Below are 19187 nucleotides of genomic sequence, written 5' to 3'. Positions count from 1 at the left end.
CGTGTGTTTGTACCCCTTTCACCACCATGATTAGTCAACAGAGAAACATCAGAGTGTATCCAGTGCACTAGTACCATTCACATTGACTAGAAACTATGGAAAAACTTCTTTCACATACCAGTTTAAACAATGATGCTGTTGGTACTGTATCCTCGGTTCATACTTGGAACCGTTCAACCCTCATGTTTTGAACTCCATAGTTTCCCATTTAATTCATACCAAACAAAATGCTTTTCTTGACATACTGGTGTGTATAAACTTTGGAATGTTGCTAGGGGATGTGAAAGGGTTATACAAAGTACTGGAGTAAAGCACAATCAATCTCATACTGAAATTATAAGGTGATATTTATTTAATAGTCTTTCAGAACAATCCATTAATATAATTTTATATATTGCTATATAGTAAATAAATATGTGATTTTAAAAATATAAAGATATACCAAAGTTTAATGAGGTCAGTGAAAAATCAACCTATGGCTAATGTGCTTCAGATTAGTAGGTTATACGTGTTTCTATGTAAAAACATCCAAATTAAAATTCTATACATCACCTTTTGCATATAAAGCACTCATTTACCACTCAATGTGTACAAATAAAACACATTAACGATAAACAAAGTGATTTTTTCAAAATGTGTAAGATGTTTATAGATCCCACGTTAACAATAATTTAGAAAATTTATGGCGGAATATGATAATAAATCAAACATTTCTTGTGATAGAGAGAAATATAAACAACCATGGAATGTATATCATGTTTTTTTAAGATTTTCTCCACTATTGAAATTGGTTCTGGGAGATAATATGTCCAGATCGGTTTCGGAGAATACAGCATATCAATAAAAATGACTTATTATCACTATCAGAACACTAGATTCTGGAATAACTTTCTTTTTTGGTCATGTTGATATACCCGATTAAAACACCTATGTAATATATGTCAATTTGAGTTAGATGGTGTATCATTAGCTATCAAAATTGATAATTAAACAATTTTTAAAATACTAGTTATTGTTGAAATGTTATATTTTACATGCACTATTAGGCTGTATAAAAACTACCTAATATACTATTAATATAATATATATATTGTATGACAAAATAAACTATAATGATAGTCATTAATGGAATATTATATTTACATGAAATAGCACACACCTAAATACAGTCAACTCTCCCAAAATTTCCCTTTTTTAACCATTAAAAACACTTACGGAATATCAGAATTTCTGGAAAACCTGACATGTTAGGCCAGCCTAAGCATATCCGGTATTGGGAGAATGGACTGTATAGCTATTAAAATGGTAGAATATTGTTAATTGCACAGAATTGAATAATAACAATGTCCTGAAGATTGAGTTTGATTTAAAGGCCAGTATAGTGTTGGATAAAATACCAAAATGTATAAACATGGCACAAAACGAATAACTCTTTACTATATTATCTACATACATGCTTAATGTCTCTAGACTGTACTAACACTCACATGAAATACTTGGGGACCCGGTTATTATCTGCAGTAATTTTATTTTATATGGATTATAAAAAATATTGAATAGGCATGAAGAACATCAATGGCGTATCATTTGATATCAACAATAATTTATAATTTTATTTCATTTTCAAGTAAATCTCTTTAGAGATTTTAGAAAGGAATCCCCATCGACATTAATAATAATCATTTCTTCGTTTTTATGGGGGAAATAAAAAGATATATGTTTTATTATGATTGGGTGCTTATTTGAAATACAGTCCCATGTGCCCCTTAAAACATCCTACATAATGCCAAGGGTATTCAAATGGACATTCATATGTGAGGTTAGTTTTTTTCATTGTATAAAGCATTGAAAGCATGGTACCCTTGGATGTAGGTGTATGTTTGTTTCAGTGAACTTGAGTTTCTTTCTGTTCTGAAGTTGACATAAACTCACATTAAACATTTTTTATGTAAGATACTGTAAGTGTAGTGGTTGTTTGATTTAAAAAATCACCTAATTTATGCGTATATTTTGGAGATTAATGGGAATTCACACGTTTGATTAGGTAGCCCTAACAAAAGTCACATTTCTTTGTTTGAACATCTGACGGCAAACAGACTAGTCTTTTTCATGCTTCAATCATCCTCCTACACTTTCACTAGATCCACTTTCAATTTCAGCTAAAAATAACTGGTTAATGTTTCATTGTTTATCAATTCTTCAACCTTTTGTATATCAACCTCAAAATCCTTATTCGTTTCTTTAAACGTTTGTTCACACTGATTTGTAGTATTATTCTGTTTTTCTTCACCCTGTTGTACACAATCAGCCTTGTCCACACCACAGCTAACTGAATTATTCACATCCTCTTCACAAGCAATGCAATTTTTCTCTTTTTCTTCACAAACAATATCACTTTCCTCATTGTTTTCACAAACAATGTGATTGCCTCCTTCCTCCTTTGCATTCATTTCTCCTTTCTTTAAACTAACTCTTTGTATGTTTGCCTTATCTTTCTTTTCAAAAGCTAAGCAATTTTCTTCATCTTTTTTACAAACCGAATTCGCCGCACCATTATGAGATGTCTCCGTTTTATTCTTTACACTATCTGATTGTTTTTCTAATTTGCATTGTTTTTCATTGTCATTACCCTGTTCTTGTTGAAATCTATGTTCTTGTATGGAAGCCAATGGATGCCTTTTATTTTTTATTTCTTTGGATTTAGTTTGATCATGCTTTGTTTCTTTGTCACAATTCGTTGTCAATTCTATCTTTGGTTTAATTTCATCAGTCTTATCATCGTCATTTATTTCTATGCCATCTTCACTCAGAAAATCCACATAATACCTTTGTAATCCATGCCTTTGTACTGGATTCTGAAATAAACAAAACAAAATTCTCAGAGTTAAATCGCTGAGCAAAAGGGAGGGGTGATCCAAACCGTAGCCATAAAATAGCTCTGTATATAAAATAGGTACAGGCTTAATCCTCTGTATACACTATCAAACTAGTTTTACAAAAAAAGTGTGATGTTCTCATATACGGTAGTGATACGCCCAAATATTTTAGTGATATGACATCATCTATAATCACCTTATAAACCTACATTCAAGTTCTGATTCCAGTATTAATTATCTTTCATTGGTATTTTAAACAAATTCAGTGGGTTAGAAAAAAAACTAAAATGTTTATTACAACTTACTTTCCCTGTAATGCGGATCAATTTTTGTTGTAGAAGGAAGAATTGCGTTTGTAATTTCTCATAACTAAACAAAATAATAAAAAAACAATGATGTTAAACATAATACATTTTGCTTGCATTTTTTTCAAATGCATGTCTCTCAGTAAACATAATAACTATTAATGGTTAAAACCTGAATAATTAATTATTCAAATTCCAATTTTGCTAACATGCATATTTTATTTTTCGATTTGCGTCTATAATCACCAAATACATAAAACATATTGCAACTGTTATGTCTAATATTACATTATTTTTATTCTTTTGATTTTGTTCAGTGATTAGTTAAATTAAATATTGATTCACTATGTTTAACTGAAATCTATAATAAATTATTCCATTTCAATTCACTATAAATTGGTTCAAACATAACAAATATAATCAATTTTAAAAAGAAAAATGTTAAAGTGATAATAAAGTAATAACACAAATTATATAAAAAGGAATAAGATGAGAATATTTCCAAAAGAAAAAAACCTCCCCTTACACAGACAAAATATATTAGTTTAAACAGAGTGAAAATGTAAATGAAACTGTTTATTTTTATAATGATATGCTAATACCATACTAGTGTTAGTCTCAGGGGCCTGTATATGAAATCAGGCAACAATTAGGGGGTAGGATTCAAGTTGGATTATAATCTTGAATTCAAGTTATAACAATAGATACTGTATCTCTCTCATACGGCGACATGTGTAAACGTTTCGAGGTCTCAAAAAGAAATGGTGAGGTATGTATGGGCGTTGCTGCCAACCTGAGGCCATGGTCACGGACGTTGCCACTGACTTTGAGGGGAATATGATGAATATTTTTACTTTTCGATATGTTCTCCCCACAAACGGGAATAGACCTATGTCGGTTTATCCAGGTAAGCTAGTCCTGTATTAAGCTGTTTTCTTCAAGAATATATATATATATATATATATATATATATAGCCTAAAACGTGTTTAATATTCTATAACAATATTTGAGCCCACAAGTTAAAGCTAAAATAAACATTAGCCTGGGCCTAAATTATATTTTTTTTATGTTTTAACAATACTTGATATCAAATTGTTCCAAATACACAAACACAAATTTTAAGAGCTGGAACATGAAAGATGGGAAACATGGCCTCCTATATTTGGAAAAGTTCAACCTAAATTTCAATATCTTATGCCAGAATTGAGCATCAGTATTTTACAGTTGGTATTAAATAAATTGTGATAAAAATAAATATTTATACAATAAAGAAACTACTGTACATAACTAATCTACTGTACAATGAAATAAATTAAATGAAGCATACATTCAAAATATTCTTCTATTTTGCATTAATTCATTATTAAAGTGAAAATGGATTATTTACAGAATACTACTTTCTAAAATTTAAATTGTGTAAATTAATATTTATTTAAATGAAACTGTTTTTCTTTCACAAAGTAGATTGTAATATCTTTTCTTCAATTACTAATGTTCTTATTAACAATAAGTGGTTGTTATTGAATGTGCATGCTTTTTTTTATACACATTATAATTGTTTCATTGTACCATGCAGTGTTTAAAATTATCTGTATTATCCATCTACAGAAGTATAAAGTTGGAAGGACTTATAGGGACATTTCACAATTCTACTGCAGTTATACAGCTTGTTTAATCTTTAACCATGTTTATGCAATTATTTCTCAAGCTTTTTTAGAGTAATAATATAATCATACACACTGTTATTGTGCAGTCATTTCAACATTGCAGTCATTTCAACATTGAAAAAAACTATTTTAGTTACTGCATTAACTGCAGAAAAAAAAAAATTTGAAATGAACCCTTCGAATCATGCCAATAGCTATGTAGACATCTTAAACAAGCCAGGCTTGCTAACTACATTAAAACTTGTCCGCGAACGACAGCAAGAAGAAAAACTAGCAATAAATAGCGTACGACCTTTTTAAAATGGTGCCATTTATTAGAGAAAAACAAGTCTATTTTGACATGTTAGTAGTTTGTCTCCAGAATATTGTCTCTTTAATAAAGTACTTTAAATGGTTACCATCAAGCACAATTGCTTAGATGTTAAATATCTAAAAGCAATTTACTGCAATTAACTGTTTCTTATGATCAATTATGGTTCATTTGTTTTTATATTCGCTTTTAAATAATTTCCTACGCTGATGTACATGGTTGCACTGTTGTAGCGATACTCTTGTTAATTATTATCGTATTTGCTCTAGTTTTACTTAATAACTTTAACCACAATAAAACATTAAAGTTGAAAGGAGACAATTATCTTGTAAATTAATAATCATTTTGAAGTAGTAGTAGTAGTAGTAGTAGTTTTTATTCGAGTTACAACCATGGCACTAGGTCAAAATTAAACCCTTGACTTGGTCAGGATTGAACCCTGGACCAGGTCATGATTGAACTGTGGATCAAGTCAGGATTGAATCCTGCACCAGGTCAGGATTGAATCCTGCACCAGGTCAGGATTGAACCCTGGATCAGGTCAGGATTCAACCCTGCACCAGGTCAGGATTGAACCCTAGATCAGGTAAGGATTGAACCCTACACCAGGTCAGGATTAAACACTGGATCTGGTCATGATTGAACTGTGGATCAAGTCAGGATTGAATCCTGCAACAGGTCAGGATTGAGCACAAGTACAGTAAATTTCTTCTAGTCTGTGAGACTCAAAACTATGACCTGGTGATCTTGTTTCAAAAGACCACAGAATTTATACTGATGTCTAGGGTCTGGTTCGAGTCCAAGGGAGACAGCTGTTACAACACCAACAAGATCAAAAGAAATGATGACACTAGTAGGTGGGATGGCACTCACTTGAGGGCGCAGTTTGTGGATAATAACATTATCCGATAGGGGTGTTAAACATAATTTCTTCTTTTGACGATTACTTTTAATAAAATTATGAATGAATCAGGAGTCATAATGGAAATTTTTTTTATAAAAATAATGTTTTTGGTTGATTTTATAATTTACTGTATGATGTTTCCAAAATGGAACTGCTAAAGTATGTTTTAAGTTGATCATTTTTATTTCTCTGAACTAACAAAAAAAATAATTTAAAATGAGCACATAACAATAAGGACACAACTAAAGGTAGTAATCTCTATGGTGTAATAAATGCAAATGCTAATAGTGATATTAAATAGAAAGGTCATGATGTAACCTAGCCTCTTTTATGTTTAAATCATACAGTACCTTGCATTTCGTAATGCAGCTGACCATCGCTGGCATTCAGCATTGGAGTTCGTCACGAAAATATACTTTCGTTCACGATCATTCTGAAAGGCTAGAAGATAAAATCCGTAATTATTTTTATTTCAACAGTATTTTACGAGGGTGGTCCATTCAGCCGAAGCTGATCATAAGGGACTATAATTTATAACATAATTAAACAGAAGAAAGGCCACTGACTCAAACATCGATTTTACATAGTTTAAAAAAAAAATTGTAATGTAGAATAAAGACCAAGAGCTGTCCCAATTCTACTGCAGTTACTGCAGTAAATACATCTTAAATGCAAATAACATTATATGAGTTTGGTTAAACTTACCAATTGAAAATGCAAAATTAGGTTTGACTTCCAGGAGAATACGAAATCGCTCCATCAAGAATGCACCAAGAAGCTTTCAAACAAAACCAACAAAATTATTAATAGAAAATGTTGTTTAAACATTGCAGAGTTATGGTATTTTATCTTTTATAGTTAAACAAAGATTGAGATACACTAGAACCCCTATTAAGGGGACACCTTAGGGAACCAAAGTATGTTAGTAGTACTAACATATACTGTCTTCTTAGGTATCCTCTTAAATAGGGGTTGGTCTTAGTGTTAAAACATAATATTATCATTCGTTACAAAGGAACGTGTCTACTTAATAAAGGTATCCCAAAGGAGAAGTTCTATATAATTTTAATAAACAGGGAGTTCAATAAACTTTTACATTTTGTGAAAACTCATCAATTTCAGAGCCACTTACTTAAAGGTTAAGATAAGAAAGTTAATAGTTTGTGATGTTATCACTAAAACAGCCAACTTTGACTTCATTATCTTAATGAGCCTCACCTGAGGATACGCTTTGACTTTAAAGATTCAAGATATGTATCAGAGATAATCGCCACTTCATTTCACTCAAAATGATTTACTAATTAAAGTACATATTGACTTCAATACTTACTTCTCTAACTTTTCCTTCATCATTTATTCTGTAATAAAATAAAAAGTTTCCCTTTAACTTGAACCATCTTGACTTGTAGCCTAAAAATTAAAAAAAGGAATGATTATAATATTATACAGTACATCAAGAATTTATTTTTGAATAATAAAATAAATAATTTAATACTATAAATACTATGGAACTTATGTAAATACTGGATAAAATGGGAAGCTTACTGATGTAGTTTACTATTTTCCACTGGCCTAGCGCCTAGATCACTGTAGCCACTAACTAAAATACAGATAGGGCACACTGTGAGTTGACTCTGCTGATAGTGAACAACGCTTGGCCATGCGATAGCCTCACTGATAAAAAATATGAAGTAAGACATTACACCCATGAATGTTCATGCCTATAGAAAACCAGTTGACTGTGCTGATAGCATGTATTTATCCTTATTTAATACAGCGTTTTATTCTCTATCTAGACAATAGAAATATTGCAAATTTCTTACATGAACTAAATGTCATTGGCATTCATTTCATTTCTCAATATATCAGTTATTTTAGGTAATTCTTGAAAAAATACCCCAAATAAATAATTATGAATTAATATAAAAATTACAAAGCAACTTAAAGCACAAAGTGTATCATAACAAGAGAATACATTTCAATTCAATTCAATTCAATACATATCAATTACAAGGAACAGAAGAGGATGATTTCTCCATGGTAACTTGTACTATTGTCGTTTTGTGCCGGTAACATCTTTTAGCAAATTTATTTCTATTGAATGCACTCATTCTCGTTATAAAATCATTATAAAATAATGATAATTATCGAGTTACATAAATTGCATTCATTATCTTTAATCTTTGTAGTATCTTAACTTTAATATCATTTTAATTTAACCTACGGTGCCTCATCAAAATACTAAAATAAAAATCAATGAAGACATAATGTTAAGAAACATTTTATTTCTACCTGTATAACAGTTCAGTTCAGTATTCAAATCCTATGTTTAGTTAGTGCTAGGATAAATCTTACAGTATAAAAATAGTAAGATTTTCTAAAATGGTATAATATTTTACTGTATAATCATTCAAATCAATCAATCAATCAAAATTAATATTTATTTTTAAAATGGTGGCGTCAACAATAAAGCAAATGCTTGAGTAAAGGATGCCAAAACAAAACAGACAAAAGCAAACAAAACATATATATATATATATAAATCACAGAAACGAAAATCAATAAGACGTCAAACAGTACATTTCAATTGCAGTATAAATTATATTAATACATTTTCAATTGGTAGAGGTAAATATATAATAAAAACATACTGTAGCCGCTAAGTATCGTTTGATAATAAATAATATATTGCAATCTTTTTAAAACTATTTACATTTTTTATGCTTTGGAACGAAAGAGGCAAAACATTCCAAAGTTTTGCACCAGAGTATTTAATACTTTGGTGAAATATAGTTAGTCCTGTATTTTGGGAGATGAAATAAGAGGATGAGACCTATGGTTGTAGTTATAGAAATTAACATTAAATTTAAACATATCGTAAAATCTATGAGGATAATTATGATTACATAACAGTTATAACAAAAATATATTGCTGATATTATAATAGATCTATAGGTGACATTATATATTAAGTTCCTTAAAAAGAAGACCCGTATATTAAGCTGTCATTACAGGTTTAGTTTGAGGAGTTAAAATGTACATACCTGTAAATGTTATCGGTTAAATACTTTAGAAGACTCATGACAGATTTAGTTTGAGGAGTTAAAATAAAATTTATATAAATTTTAATGGTTAAATACTTTAGAAGATGTACAATTAAACTCAATTTTCAAAATAAAATTTTATTTTTAATTACAAAAACAGCTGAGTAACAAATCACTGATAACTCTCTTGAGAAATGCATAATTAAAAGTATATTGCAATTTAAATTATGGATCCAAGAATATTTATGGGATGTTTGCCCAAACTACTTAAACAAAATAGGAATACAGTACTATAGTTATTAATATTTTACTGTATGTTGGCTTCTCTTATAAGGTCATGGAAATTGATTACATGGTTCAGTCACTTGCGAAATTCGGCTCCCCAGTTCATCATCTTTGACATGTTTGTTGGTCTTGGTGTCCATAAAATGTTACCAAAATCCTGCTTTGTCAATCAACATTTTGAGAGGTTCTGACAAAAACTGTATTTTATGCTTGTTAATGTTGTAATATTGGTATTCCTCAATTTTAAGCAGGCATGGGGATCTGAAAGTTGTTATAATGTATACTGTAGGATTGTGATATCTAGTTCACTGTGTTTTTAATAAAGCGCATGATAAATTTGACACGATTGTTTAATCCATGCCCTGTGTTACAAACAGCTGTGTGACACTTGATTAAAGCTTCAAGATTCAGCCACCATATCGACACTAGGTTCTAGGCTCTCATAGAACTAGTCTTCTCAGATACATGTACCATACTTAAAACTAGAGGCACTTTAAGAACCCAGTGTATCTTTTGAAAAAGTAAAGGGCCACTATCTTTTTGAAAAACTTGACACAATGTAGTAATGCTAAAGTAGTCCATTATAATATTTAGTTTTTGATAGTAAACCAGTATAAATTTAACCTATTTATTATTGTTATGTTTTCTTCAATAGTTCATTATAAATTTGAATCTATTGTGAAGTGGTTACATAAATTAAGTGAAATATACTGAAGCAACATAATTATTTAATTATTATTTTGTTAAGATGTTGCTGAAATTGGGTACTTTATTTTTAATGGATTTGATAATCTGATTTGATAGCCAATCAAAAGCAAACTACTACTGCTAATACTTTAATTACAAATCTGAATAATTTATCTTTTTCTGACACGAGAATTGTTTTTTATTTTATTTTACACTTCAGGTAGCACACACACACTACATTCAAGGTTTTAAGAAAATGCAAGAAAAATTTTAAGCTACAGTATGCACTTATTCAATGTAATTTCGATTATGCATGTTCCTCATGGTATTCTGCCACTACAAAGAAATGTAAAAATAAGTTACAAGTCATGCAAAACAATATGGTTAGATATATTTTAAGTGAAGGACCAAGAACCCATATTGGACAGAAAGAGTTGAATAAACTAGGATTATTAAATGTCGAAGACAGAGTAACTCAAATAAAGTTAAATACAGTGCATAAGATTTTAAATAATTCCGCTCCCTCGTATTTAAATGAATATTTTGATAAGGTCTGTGACCAGCATAGCCATGGTACACGACAAAGTAAATTCAACTTCATTCTGCCAAAAGCATCTAAAGCTATCGATGGAACTTTTTATTCTACAGCCATTAATGACTGGAACAAATTACCAAACGACATAAAAAACACCATGAGTGTTTGGATATTTAGAAAACTGGTTAAAGAATACTTAGCGAACAAAAGAGAAAACCGGCGGTAAATAAAATAATTTAAAATCACAATACAATACTACAGGACGCCAACGGAAATAAACCTAGGTAATTGGTTTTTTGGGGCTATCCTGGTCTTCATCTTAACTGTTTTTTTCTTTATGTTCATAACTTTATTTTGCTGCTTACTTTTTAACTGAACGCTTTTAATATTCTATTGTCTTTTTAATAACTTGTATTTCTAATGACTTTTTAAACGGTATTCTGTTTTAATGCTGTTTTTATGCCATTTTAAAACTTTTTTAATCCATTTTTTAACCATCATTTTAGACATTTGCTTGTTTTAGATTGTTTATAACATTTTTTCCTTCTTTTTAATTGTGAATCTCAAGTTTCAACTTTCTGTATTGTAACATTGTTATGTAATCATGTATTGTATGTTGATTTTGACCGAATAAATGAATGAATAAATGAAAAAAAAAGGATCGGTTATGAAGGCTTTTTTCGCACTTGGACGCAAAGCCCTGATTTGACCAACCACAACGCGAAGTGTAACTGAACTTTCGTTTGTGATTAGTCAACTCACTTGCATTGCATCTAAGCTTAAAGAATAGTATAAAGCATCCAAACTTTTAGTAAAATTTCAAACCTTCTTTAAAGCATAATACCCGTAAAATTACACAATAAAATGCCAATTGTAATATGAAAGACTGTATTTGCAATTTACATTCTGTCAAATGGTTTAAAAAATATTTTTAAAATGCAAATATACACTTTCCATTAAATTCATTCTGTTATTAAACCTAGTTATGTTGTAGAAGCTTTTTTTTTAATTTTACAGTCTCTACCTTGAGGGAAAGTTTTTCAAGAAAGTGGGGAGGGGGGGGGGGAATAACATTAATAATTATTCTGTCAAAATAGATATCAAAAATTAGTATCTAAATGTCAAAAGGAAAGCGAGAGTATCACTTGCAGGTGTCATGGAGGGTTTATACAATTCAATAATATACCACTAAATGCAAATTTACCAAGAAATGGTTTCTACATTTTCACAGCCGAGAAGAAAAGAGTATGTAGTGTTATGATGAGTAGACTCAGCCATTTACAAATATTATTTATTGCTACAAATGACAGTTTTGCACAAAGTATATCATGGTAAAGAGAAGCAGATGTTTATATTCCACTCACTGGGCTTTAATATCTTCCTGTTACCTAATTTCATAATATTTTGCTTTGTGAAGTAACAGGATAAAGCTTATTAATATAGTGCTTACATCTTCAATTCTCGCTGCTGGAAGATTAAGAAATAATTTATTATTTATCAATAATCATGATCGCTGAATGGACAGAATTTTACAAAATAATAAAAACGTTGAAACAACAATGTTGATGTGATAACATACTGTATAGTATCTTGATGTTTTCACATACATACAAGTTTAATACAAGCCAACTTTCAGCCTATACCAGACTAGGTTTTGGGATGTGTATCAGGCCACCATCCTGGTCCCTTCCTCGTAGTTTCCTAGTATTAGTAACCCTAAAGATTAGTAGGCCTAGCTTCTAGGCCTAAAAATAGGTCGATATACAGTCGTGATTATGGTCGAAATTCGTGGATTCAATTAAAGGACAGACAAACCTTGTATTTGATCTCTTATTCTGCTAGCTTGGGGTTTGAACTGCAAAACACCATCCAAATCTGGAGGAAGTTTTGCAAGTTCTAAAAGCTCTCCTTCGCAGAATCTCATGTTTTTAAACCTCGTCTAAAAAAAGTCAACATATAAACACGGAAGTAAAACAGGGAAAAAATCTATTGTCGGCCCTCTACAGGCTGACTGGATTTGACAACTTACCTAAAGTTAGTTTCGTAGCCTATATCATTACATGTAGGGCGTGGACAATGGGTTCGTATTTTACTAACCATAATCCTCGTTTCTTAATAAATAATAGCTGCGAGAGACTCATGTAATAGACCTGTATTAAGGTATTTTTTAATGATCGATCTAGGGGAGTCGAGTCACCCTGGAACAATCCTTTTGCATATTGAGAAAGCTATTTAATTAAAAATACCACAAAAGGTGTCAATATAATAATGAGGTGCAATTAAATTTAGCTCAATATAATTATTAAATGCAAAAATCTGTGAAACATCTGACAGATGTGAAGGTCATTCATTCATAAATAAATTTATTTTATAATTACTATAAATACTATTATGTTGATGATATTATGCACTGTTATTCATACCATCCAGAAGTCATCCGGATGGAGGTATATTATTTTACAATGATTGGCCCTACAAGGCTTACTCCGTATTTAGTAGGCCTATGTTTAAAAGTTTCGTGTAATAAAATGTATAATTATTTTTGGTGTAATAGGTAGTGTCAAACAAACTATCACAAGAAAATGTAAGATAGGCAGGCCTAGTATACAAAGTATAACATTTGGCTTAATACCAGGAGAGAAAAAAGAAACAGTACGGTATCTATTTTGAAAATGTCACCTATATATTGAATCACGATATAGGACTATAATTTCAGTCTTTTTGCCACAATAATTAGGTCGCTCGCATTATTGATCGCAATACTTTAGCTATTTTTCAACTATTATTATTTTATTATAGAAAATTTGTATTTTATATTTAAGAAATTAAAATGTTAATGTTTTGAATAATGAGAGATCTTTAAAATATTATTTTATTAGGCCTACATATTATTATCATTGAGTTTTAAACTATGACCTACAATTCTAATGCGGAAAATAATAGCCTTTAAAGTCATGGAATGAAATATCTTGAAATGATAATGAAGTCATTCGAGACAAACCATCGATAATTGGGGTTAGTTTGAGGCGTAAGTGCAACCTTTTGTGTGAGTCATTAGGCATGTGTTTCAGTATCCATACTATAAAAGCATCGATGGAAAACATTCAATAAAGTGTGTAATACGATAAGAATGTAACTCATTGAAGTAATTGGCAGAATGATAACTCTGACTTAAGCTTGCTTCTAGCGGATCTTTGCCATTGATTAGATGAAAGTAAGTAGAATAATACATACACGTTGAATAATAAATAATACTAACAATGGATGTAAGCATGTTCATTAAACTGTCATTCTTTATTGTTTTGATGGGCCCGGGGTCACAAACCTCAGAAACCTCAATTTGTATTTCTTCTAAACATGTATTAGGTCCCTATATGTTTTAATCGAAGACAATACCAAACCAGCAATTAAGAAATTACCAACGAGGTATTACTAAATATGTATCATCATAATCATCATCGTCGTCATCGTCGTCATCATCATCATCATCCTCATCATCATCATCATCATCATCATCATTATAATCGTCATTTTCTTTTACTGCATGCATAAACTCGTTTGGAGTTTGGAGAGAATATGTAAGCCTATACGTGTGCAGAGCTCCTTAATTTCTTTCATATATTGTGTTCCACAAAATATTTAAAGAAGAGAGCAAAATTCTCAAATATAAGTCAATTTGACATATTAATGATAATTATATAAACTGTATCATTTTGAAAATTTGTGAAAACCATTTTGTGGAATTAAAGTATAGAAGAATAGTAAAAATCATAAAATATATGCAGACTGATACATCAAATAAACAGAAAAGTTCATTCTTTATATAGTGCGGAAATTGCTAATTATTATGGTAGAAGAGTTGGAATGTGCAAGCAAAAGATTACAATTTTAGATCAAAGTGCTTGATTGTACAGGCTTGGACGCGTCTCCATAAATGTTCATTTCTATATTTCAATTCATTAAATCTATAGTCACTACTTGACGATAAACCCGTATAGTTCGTTGCGCTAATAAAATGGTAGTTAAAGTCCATATATCGAATTCAGGTTATGCCCAAACTATCCAATCGCAAGACAGATAACTCGTCTTTGAACAGACATCAGACATTAAGAATGAATTGTTTAAATTTAAGAAAACTGCAAAACGTAGTTTGCAAAATGAAAATCTGTAAATCATGCTGTAGTTCACAAATACAACATAATGTAACTTCGCCGATGACAAACACGTTCGTTGGGTTGCAAACGTTTTGTCGTCTGCTATCATGGACAGACATGTTGGCACAAAGTGTAATTCCAAATGCGCATGGGAAGATGAATATTTTTTATTTAGTAAGTAATCTTTCTTTCCATTATAGAAGATGATAAAATAATGATACATAAGTGAAAATGGTATCCCATTACAAGCAGAGCTTTACACGTGAGATACTTATAATAACAACAACAACAAATAAAGAAAGAAAAAAGTACAATATCAAATGTTATCAATGACTAATAATTATATATATAATTTGTTAATGGGTTTAAAAGCTGTCAATGCTACAGAACCACTATTGCACGTACTGATTATTATTTATTCTTTTTACTGGGTAGCCAATTAAAGACAAACCTCTATTCAAGTTACATACACCATAATATTATGGTAGCTTTGATCATCTTTGACACTAACCAAGTCTAAAATAAATCATAGACATTGTAAATTTGAAAAACTTATTAATCCATATCTGTTGTTGGAAACGTGGACATTGGAAGTACACGTAATTAAGTAAACTCAAAGTTATTCAAAACACAAATAATACATTTGTCAATGCTTCTAGCAGCATGAATACATTGATCCACATTCAATGTACTACGAACGACTTGTATCCACGTATGTAGATTCGATAAAATAAAACAATTAATTTACAGAGGCAACATGAGCCAATTCCGAAATCGCTTCAGTTGAAATAACGAGAACATACTGTTTTTATTGCCAATATAATTCTTTCTTTACTCAACAAGACAAAGTAATGTTTTAATGTTTTCGTTTCGGCAATTCAACAGGTAACTTAAGTAACAGGTATTACAAGATTAGAACCATCTTAAATTTATTCAATTAATTTAATGTTGAATAATACATATTTAAGGCATATAAAAAGGAACACAATTATGAGTTTAAACTAGTTTATGAATAGATATCATATCAAGTTAAATTCAAATTCAAGTTAACACTTTTTTTTGTGTGAAATTAATACTAAATGTAAATCATAGATATTAGTATCATATGGGTAGATTATAATAGATGAAAAAGAGGCATAGGCCTAAACCCAGAAAGTAGGCTATAACTCAATAAATATAACGCAACAAACCATGGATGGTTACTGGGTATTCGGACGTACAACGTCAGACAACATACAATGTAGACTTGCCCCAAGCCTGTATTCATTGTCTTTTTTTATTTATTTATTGTTTTATTTTTGTAGTATACGTATGAAACGCCATATGTGCAAAAATATTTATCTTTTTACTAATAATTCGACTACATACAGTGCTACTAGAACATTATATCAATGACAAATGTGCCTGATGATACCTGATGGTATTTCATTCATTTCATGTTGTGTTATACATTGTATACGTACATTGAGCCAATTCATGGCCAGTAATTTTACAAATTTTTTACTGGTGCTGGTAAATAAAACTGTCTCCATTCATTCTTCTTAAATTATGTATTTATTGTTACCAATTCATGTATTCCCAATTTTTTACTATTCTGTATATTTATTTAAACAGTTTTGTAATAATTTAAATAAGTAAGTTTCTGTTATTCTCGGTAATTGTAATCATTATAGGTTTCGTTCTATTTTCTTTAGAATATTTTCATATTATTACATGTCTGTTTTTACTCAGACAGCATTTCATTAGTATAGCGATAGGCATTGTTAAATCTCTATACAAATGTGCTAATAAAATGTATATTAACAAGAATCTATCATCTTGGTATTAATATTTCTATCGATTATATCTATCATCAATATTAATACATTCTTATTCATATTCGAAGAAAACCCCAAAGATTTTATTTGACGTTATGTAAGTCTAATATCGTAACTTATTTTTTTATTAAAGTTTTTTTGTTTCTGTACGATGAATGTTCGTGAGAAATCATGTTATTTGAAAAAAAACTAAATTCAATCATAAAATACATCCTCAAAACATGTTTGTATTTAATACCAGAGGCTCTACGTTATAATGTATAGAGTTCCTCCAATATTCATAGAAAGAGGAAACGTTATTCGTTACAAACATCATGCTTGCGCTATTATATCTAATTAAATAGAGTAGTTCAGACTTATTTATGTTACACAAAAAGTTTATACTACTGATTGTTAAAAAAAATTGATAATAAATCATTATTTCTGAAATTATTAATAAAATATCAATACAATACAATGCAATACTTTGTAACAATTATATTTTTTATTTTAGATTATAAAAGGAAATAAGCTAATAAGCTTTTTGGGCTATCCTGGAAAATATTTTATAAATGTATTATTTGTGATGTCAGTAGCCTAATTTCAATCACTTTATATGTATTTTTTATGATGATTTTCCGAATAAATTCAAGTCGAATTAAAAAAAAAAGCATCATTCAATGAAGAAGAAAAAGTCGAGCGGCGTTTCGTGTAAGAAATATTTCTTGTTTAGAAATGATGTAGGTTTACATCAAATGAAGGGGATACGTTGCATTGTCATTATTGCATTACATATGACTGTTATAAACACCATCACACCAAACATAACAGAGCACACTTTTCAGGTCATTGCTGTTAGGTAAAAACTAGATAATTTGATATCTGACTAGGTGCCTAGATCAATGATGTCCTCTTTACAATGAATGCGATCGATACATAAGTTGACGACAGTGTGGCAGGTAACCGTTGATTTTAATATGTGGGTCACATCTCAATTTTATTGATACTTTACAACAGAGAGGATTGATATAACTCCATGTTTTTACATGTGGTTTTTAAAAGAGATCACTTTTATGTATTTTATGGTTTTGTTTTATTGGTGATACGTGTTCAAACTGTGTTATAGTTGAAGGCTAATGGTGAAGACGCAATAGTGTGTTTTTTGTGGGTTTGTCCCACTTTATATCCAATGTAGATAGGCCTACAGTACGAATTGTAAAACATTGCATTCTACGAAGAAAAATAGTGTACGCCAGTCAACCAATAGATCATTTGCACAAGTAAATTAGGTATTGGTTCCATTTATGATTCTCTGATCAATATTGCACACATCTACATGCAGACCTATTTATCAGTTTTCCCAATATAATAATACATTTATACTTTAAAATTTATTGATTTTAAAATAAAAACGTTATACTTTATACTTTAAAAACGATAGAAACATTTTAAAACGTATTTACTGTATTTACATTTACTTATTAACACCTGTTTCTTTATTTTTATATAAAAAAAAGATAACTATGTTCCTAAAATAAAAATATCCATAATGTTAGAAATAGAACAATGATTTTTCCTCAAATATAACGACATATTATATACATATACAATTAAAAAGGGTTATTAAACGATAAATAAAAGTTGACATAAGGAACAACTATAAATGCTTTGGCGTTGCGTGTAACCAGTAAAACGACTTTACGATTCGTTTTATTGGGAATGACAAATTTGATTCGCCGTATCGTATTCTTTCTTATATTCTAAGTATTCGTATTCGTATTCCTTCAGATATGTTTATAGTCATTATTTCAGACATCTTGTTTAAGCTAGCAGTGGTTGAGGCAGCGTGGCCGGTGGGTTGATATTCTGGATCGGAATTGAAAATTGATCTTCAGATTTCAAACGTTATTGTTCTCCTATGTCACGTCATTAATTTAAATTCTATATATAAGCATCGTAATAAACAAGAACATGGCGGTCCAATTAAAATGAACATTCTATGTAATGGAGTAACGCACTCGGTTCTCTTGATTTACAATCGTTGTTTGTGTTATTAGCCTGTATTTCATTCCATTGTTTCATTACTTTGTTTAGACACGGCATGTGGCGTAGTCAGCTCTAAAAGTCTTTTTGGTTGGTTTAGTCTTTTAAACATCTATAGCATTGGCTATACGAGTAGTATGATTTGATCCGAACGGTCCGGCATTGAAAGAACATTTTCTGGAATTGCTTTCTGACAGCATACTTTAACACAATTAGCTAAAGAATTAGACTATATTTTTAAACCATATAACAAACAAAACCATAAATTTGATCGAAAGGCAATTAAAAGATAATTATATCAATTACAGCAGTCAAAAATATCTCTTTAAAGATACCCTGGGTTTAAAATTTCTATTGTTTATTATAAAATATGAACATATGTAATATCACTTAAAATATTCATTGATAAATAAACATAGATAGACATATATACTGTAACCTTTACCATATTGTTTATCATTGCAATAAAAGTGGGTTGCCCCCACAAAAGAGAAAAAATGAAATATGAACATTCGCAACTTCAACATTGATGATAATCTCACTTATTTTATTACGAAAGAAAATTATAGGGCACTGCATC

General features: G+C 30.0%; 1 protein-coding gene across 1 annotated transcript; it reads right to left on the bottom strand.

Moving 5' to 3' along the window:
- Nucleotides 1-345: 345 nt before the first annotated feature.
- On the bottom strand, nt 346-12541 carry LOC140051122 (uncharacterized). Its single transcript, XM_072096242.1, has 6 exons — nt 12430-12541; nt 7394-7473; nt 6769-6841; nt 6414-6504; nt 3182-3245; nt 346-2855 (listed from the first exon to the last, which is right to left on the bottom strand). Exons 1-6 carry the CDS (start codon nt 12536-12538, stop codon nt 2160-2162), a joined length of 1113 nt encoding a protein of 370 aa, XP_071952343.1. The 5' UTR covers nt 12539-12541; the 3' UTR covers nt 346-2159.
- Nucleotides 12542-19187: the final 6646 nt, after the last annotated feature.

The sequence above is a fragment of the Antedon mediterranea genome, chromosome 6, assembly GCF_964355755.1.
Source record: "Antedon mediterranea chromosome 6, ecAntMedi1.1, whole genome shotgun sequence".
NCBI classification, from domain to species: Eukaryota; Metazoa; Echinodermata; class Crinoidea; order Comatulida; family Antedonidae; genus Antedon; species Antedon mediterranea.
The sequence above is the reverse complement of the archived record's forward strand: the minus strand, read 5'-3'. Positions and strand labels throughout refer to the sequence as shown.

What these genes read in the sequence shown, in the direction of transcription:
- LOC140051122 (XM_072096242.1), bottom strand. Translation starts at nt 12,538, where the DNA reads ATGAGATTCTGCGAAGGAGAGCTTTTAGAACTTGCAAAACTTCCTCCA. An exon ending in AATAAGAGATCAAATACAAG is followed by an intron (nt 7,474 to 12,429) that starts GTTTGTCTGTCC and finishes TTTAATTTTTAG; the next exon opens with GCTACAAGTCAAGATGGTTC. An exon ending in GCTGCATTACGAAATGCAAG is followed by an intron (nt 3,246 to 6,413) that starts GTACTGTATGAT and finishes TATTTTGTTTAG; the next exon opens with TTATGAGAAATTACAAACGC.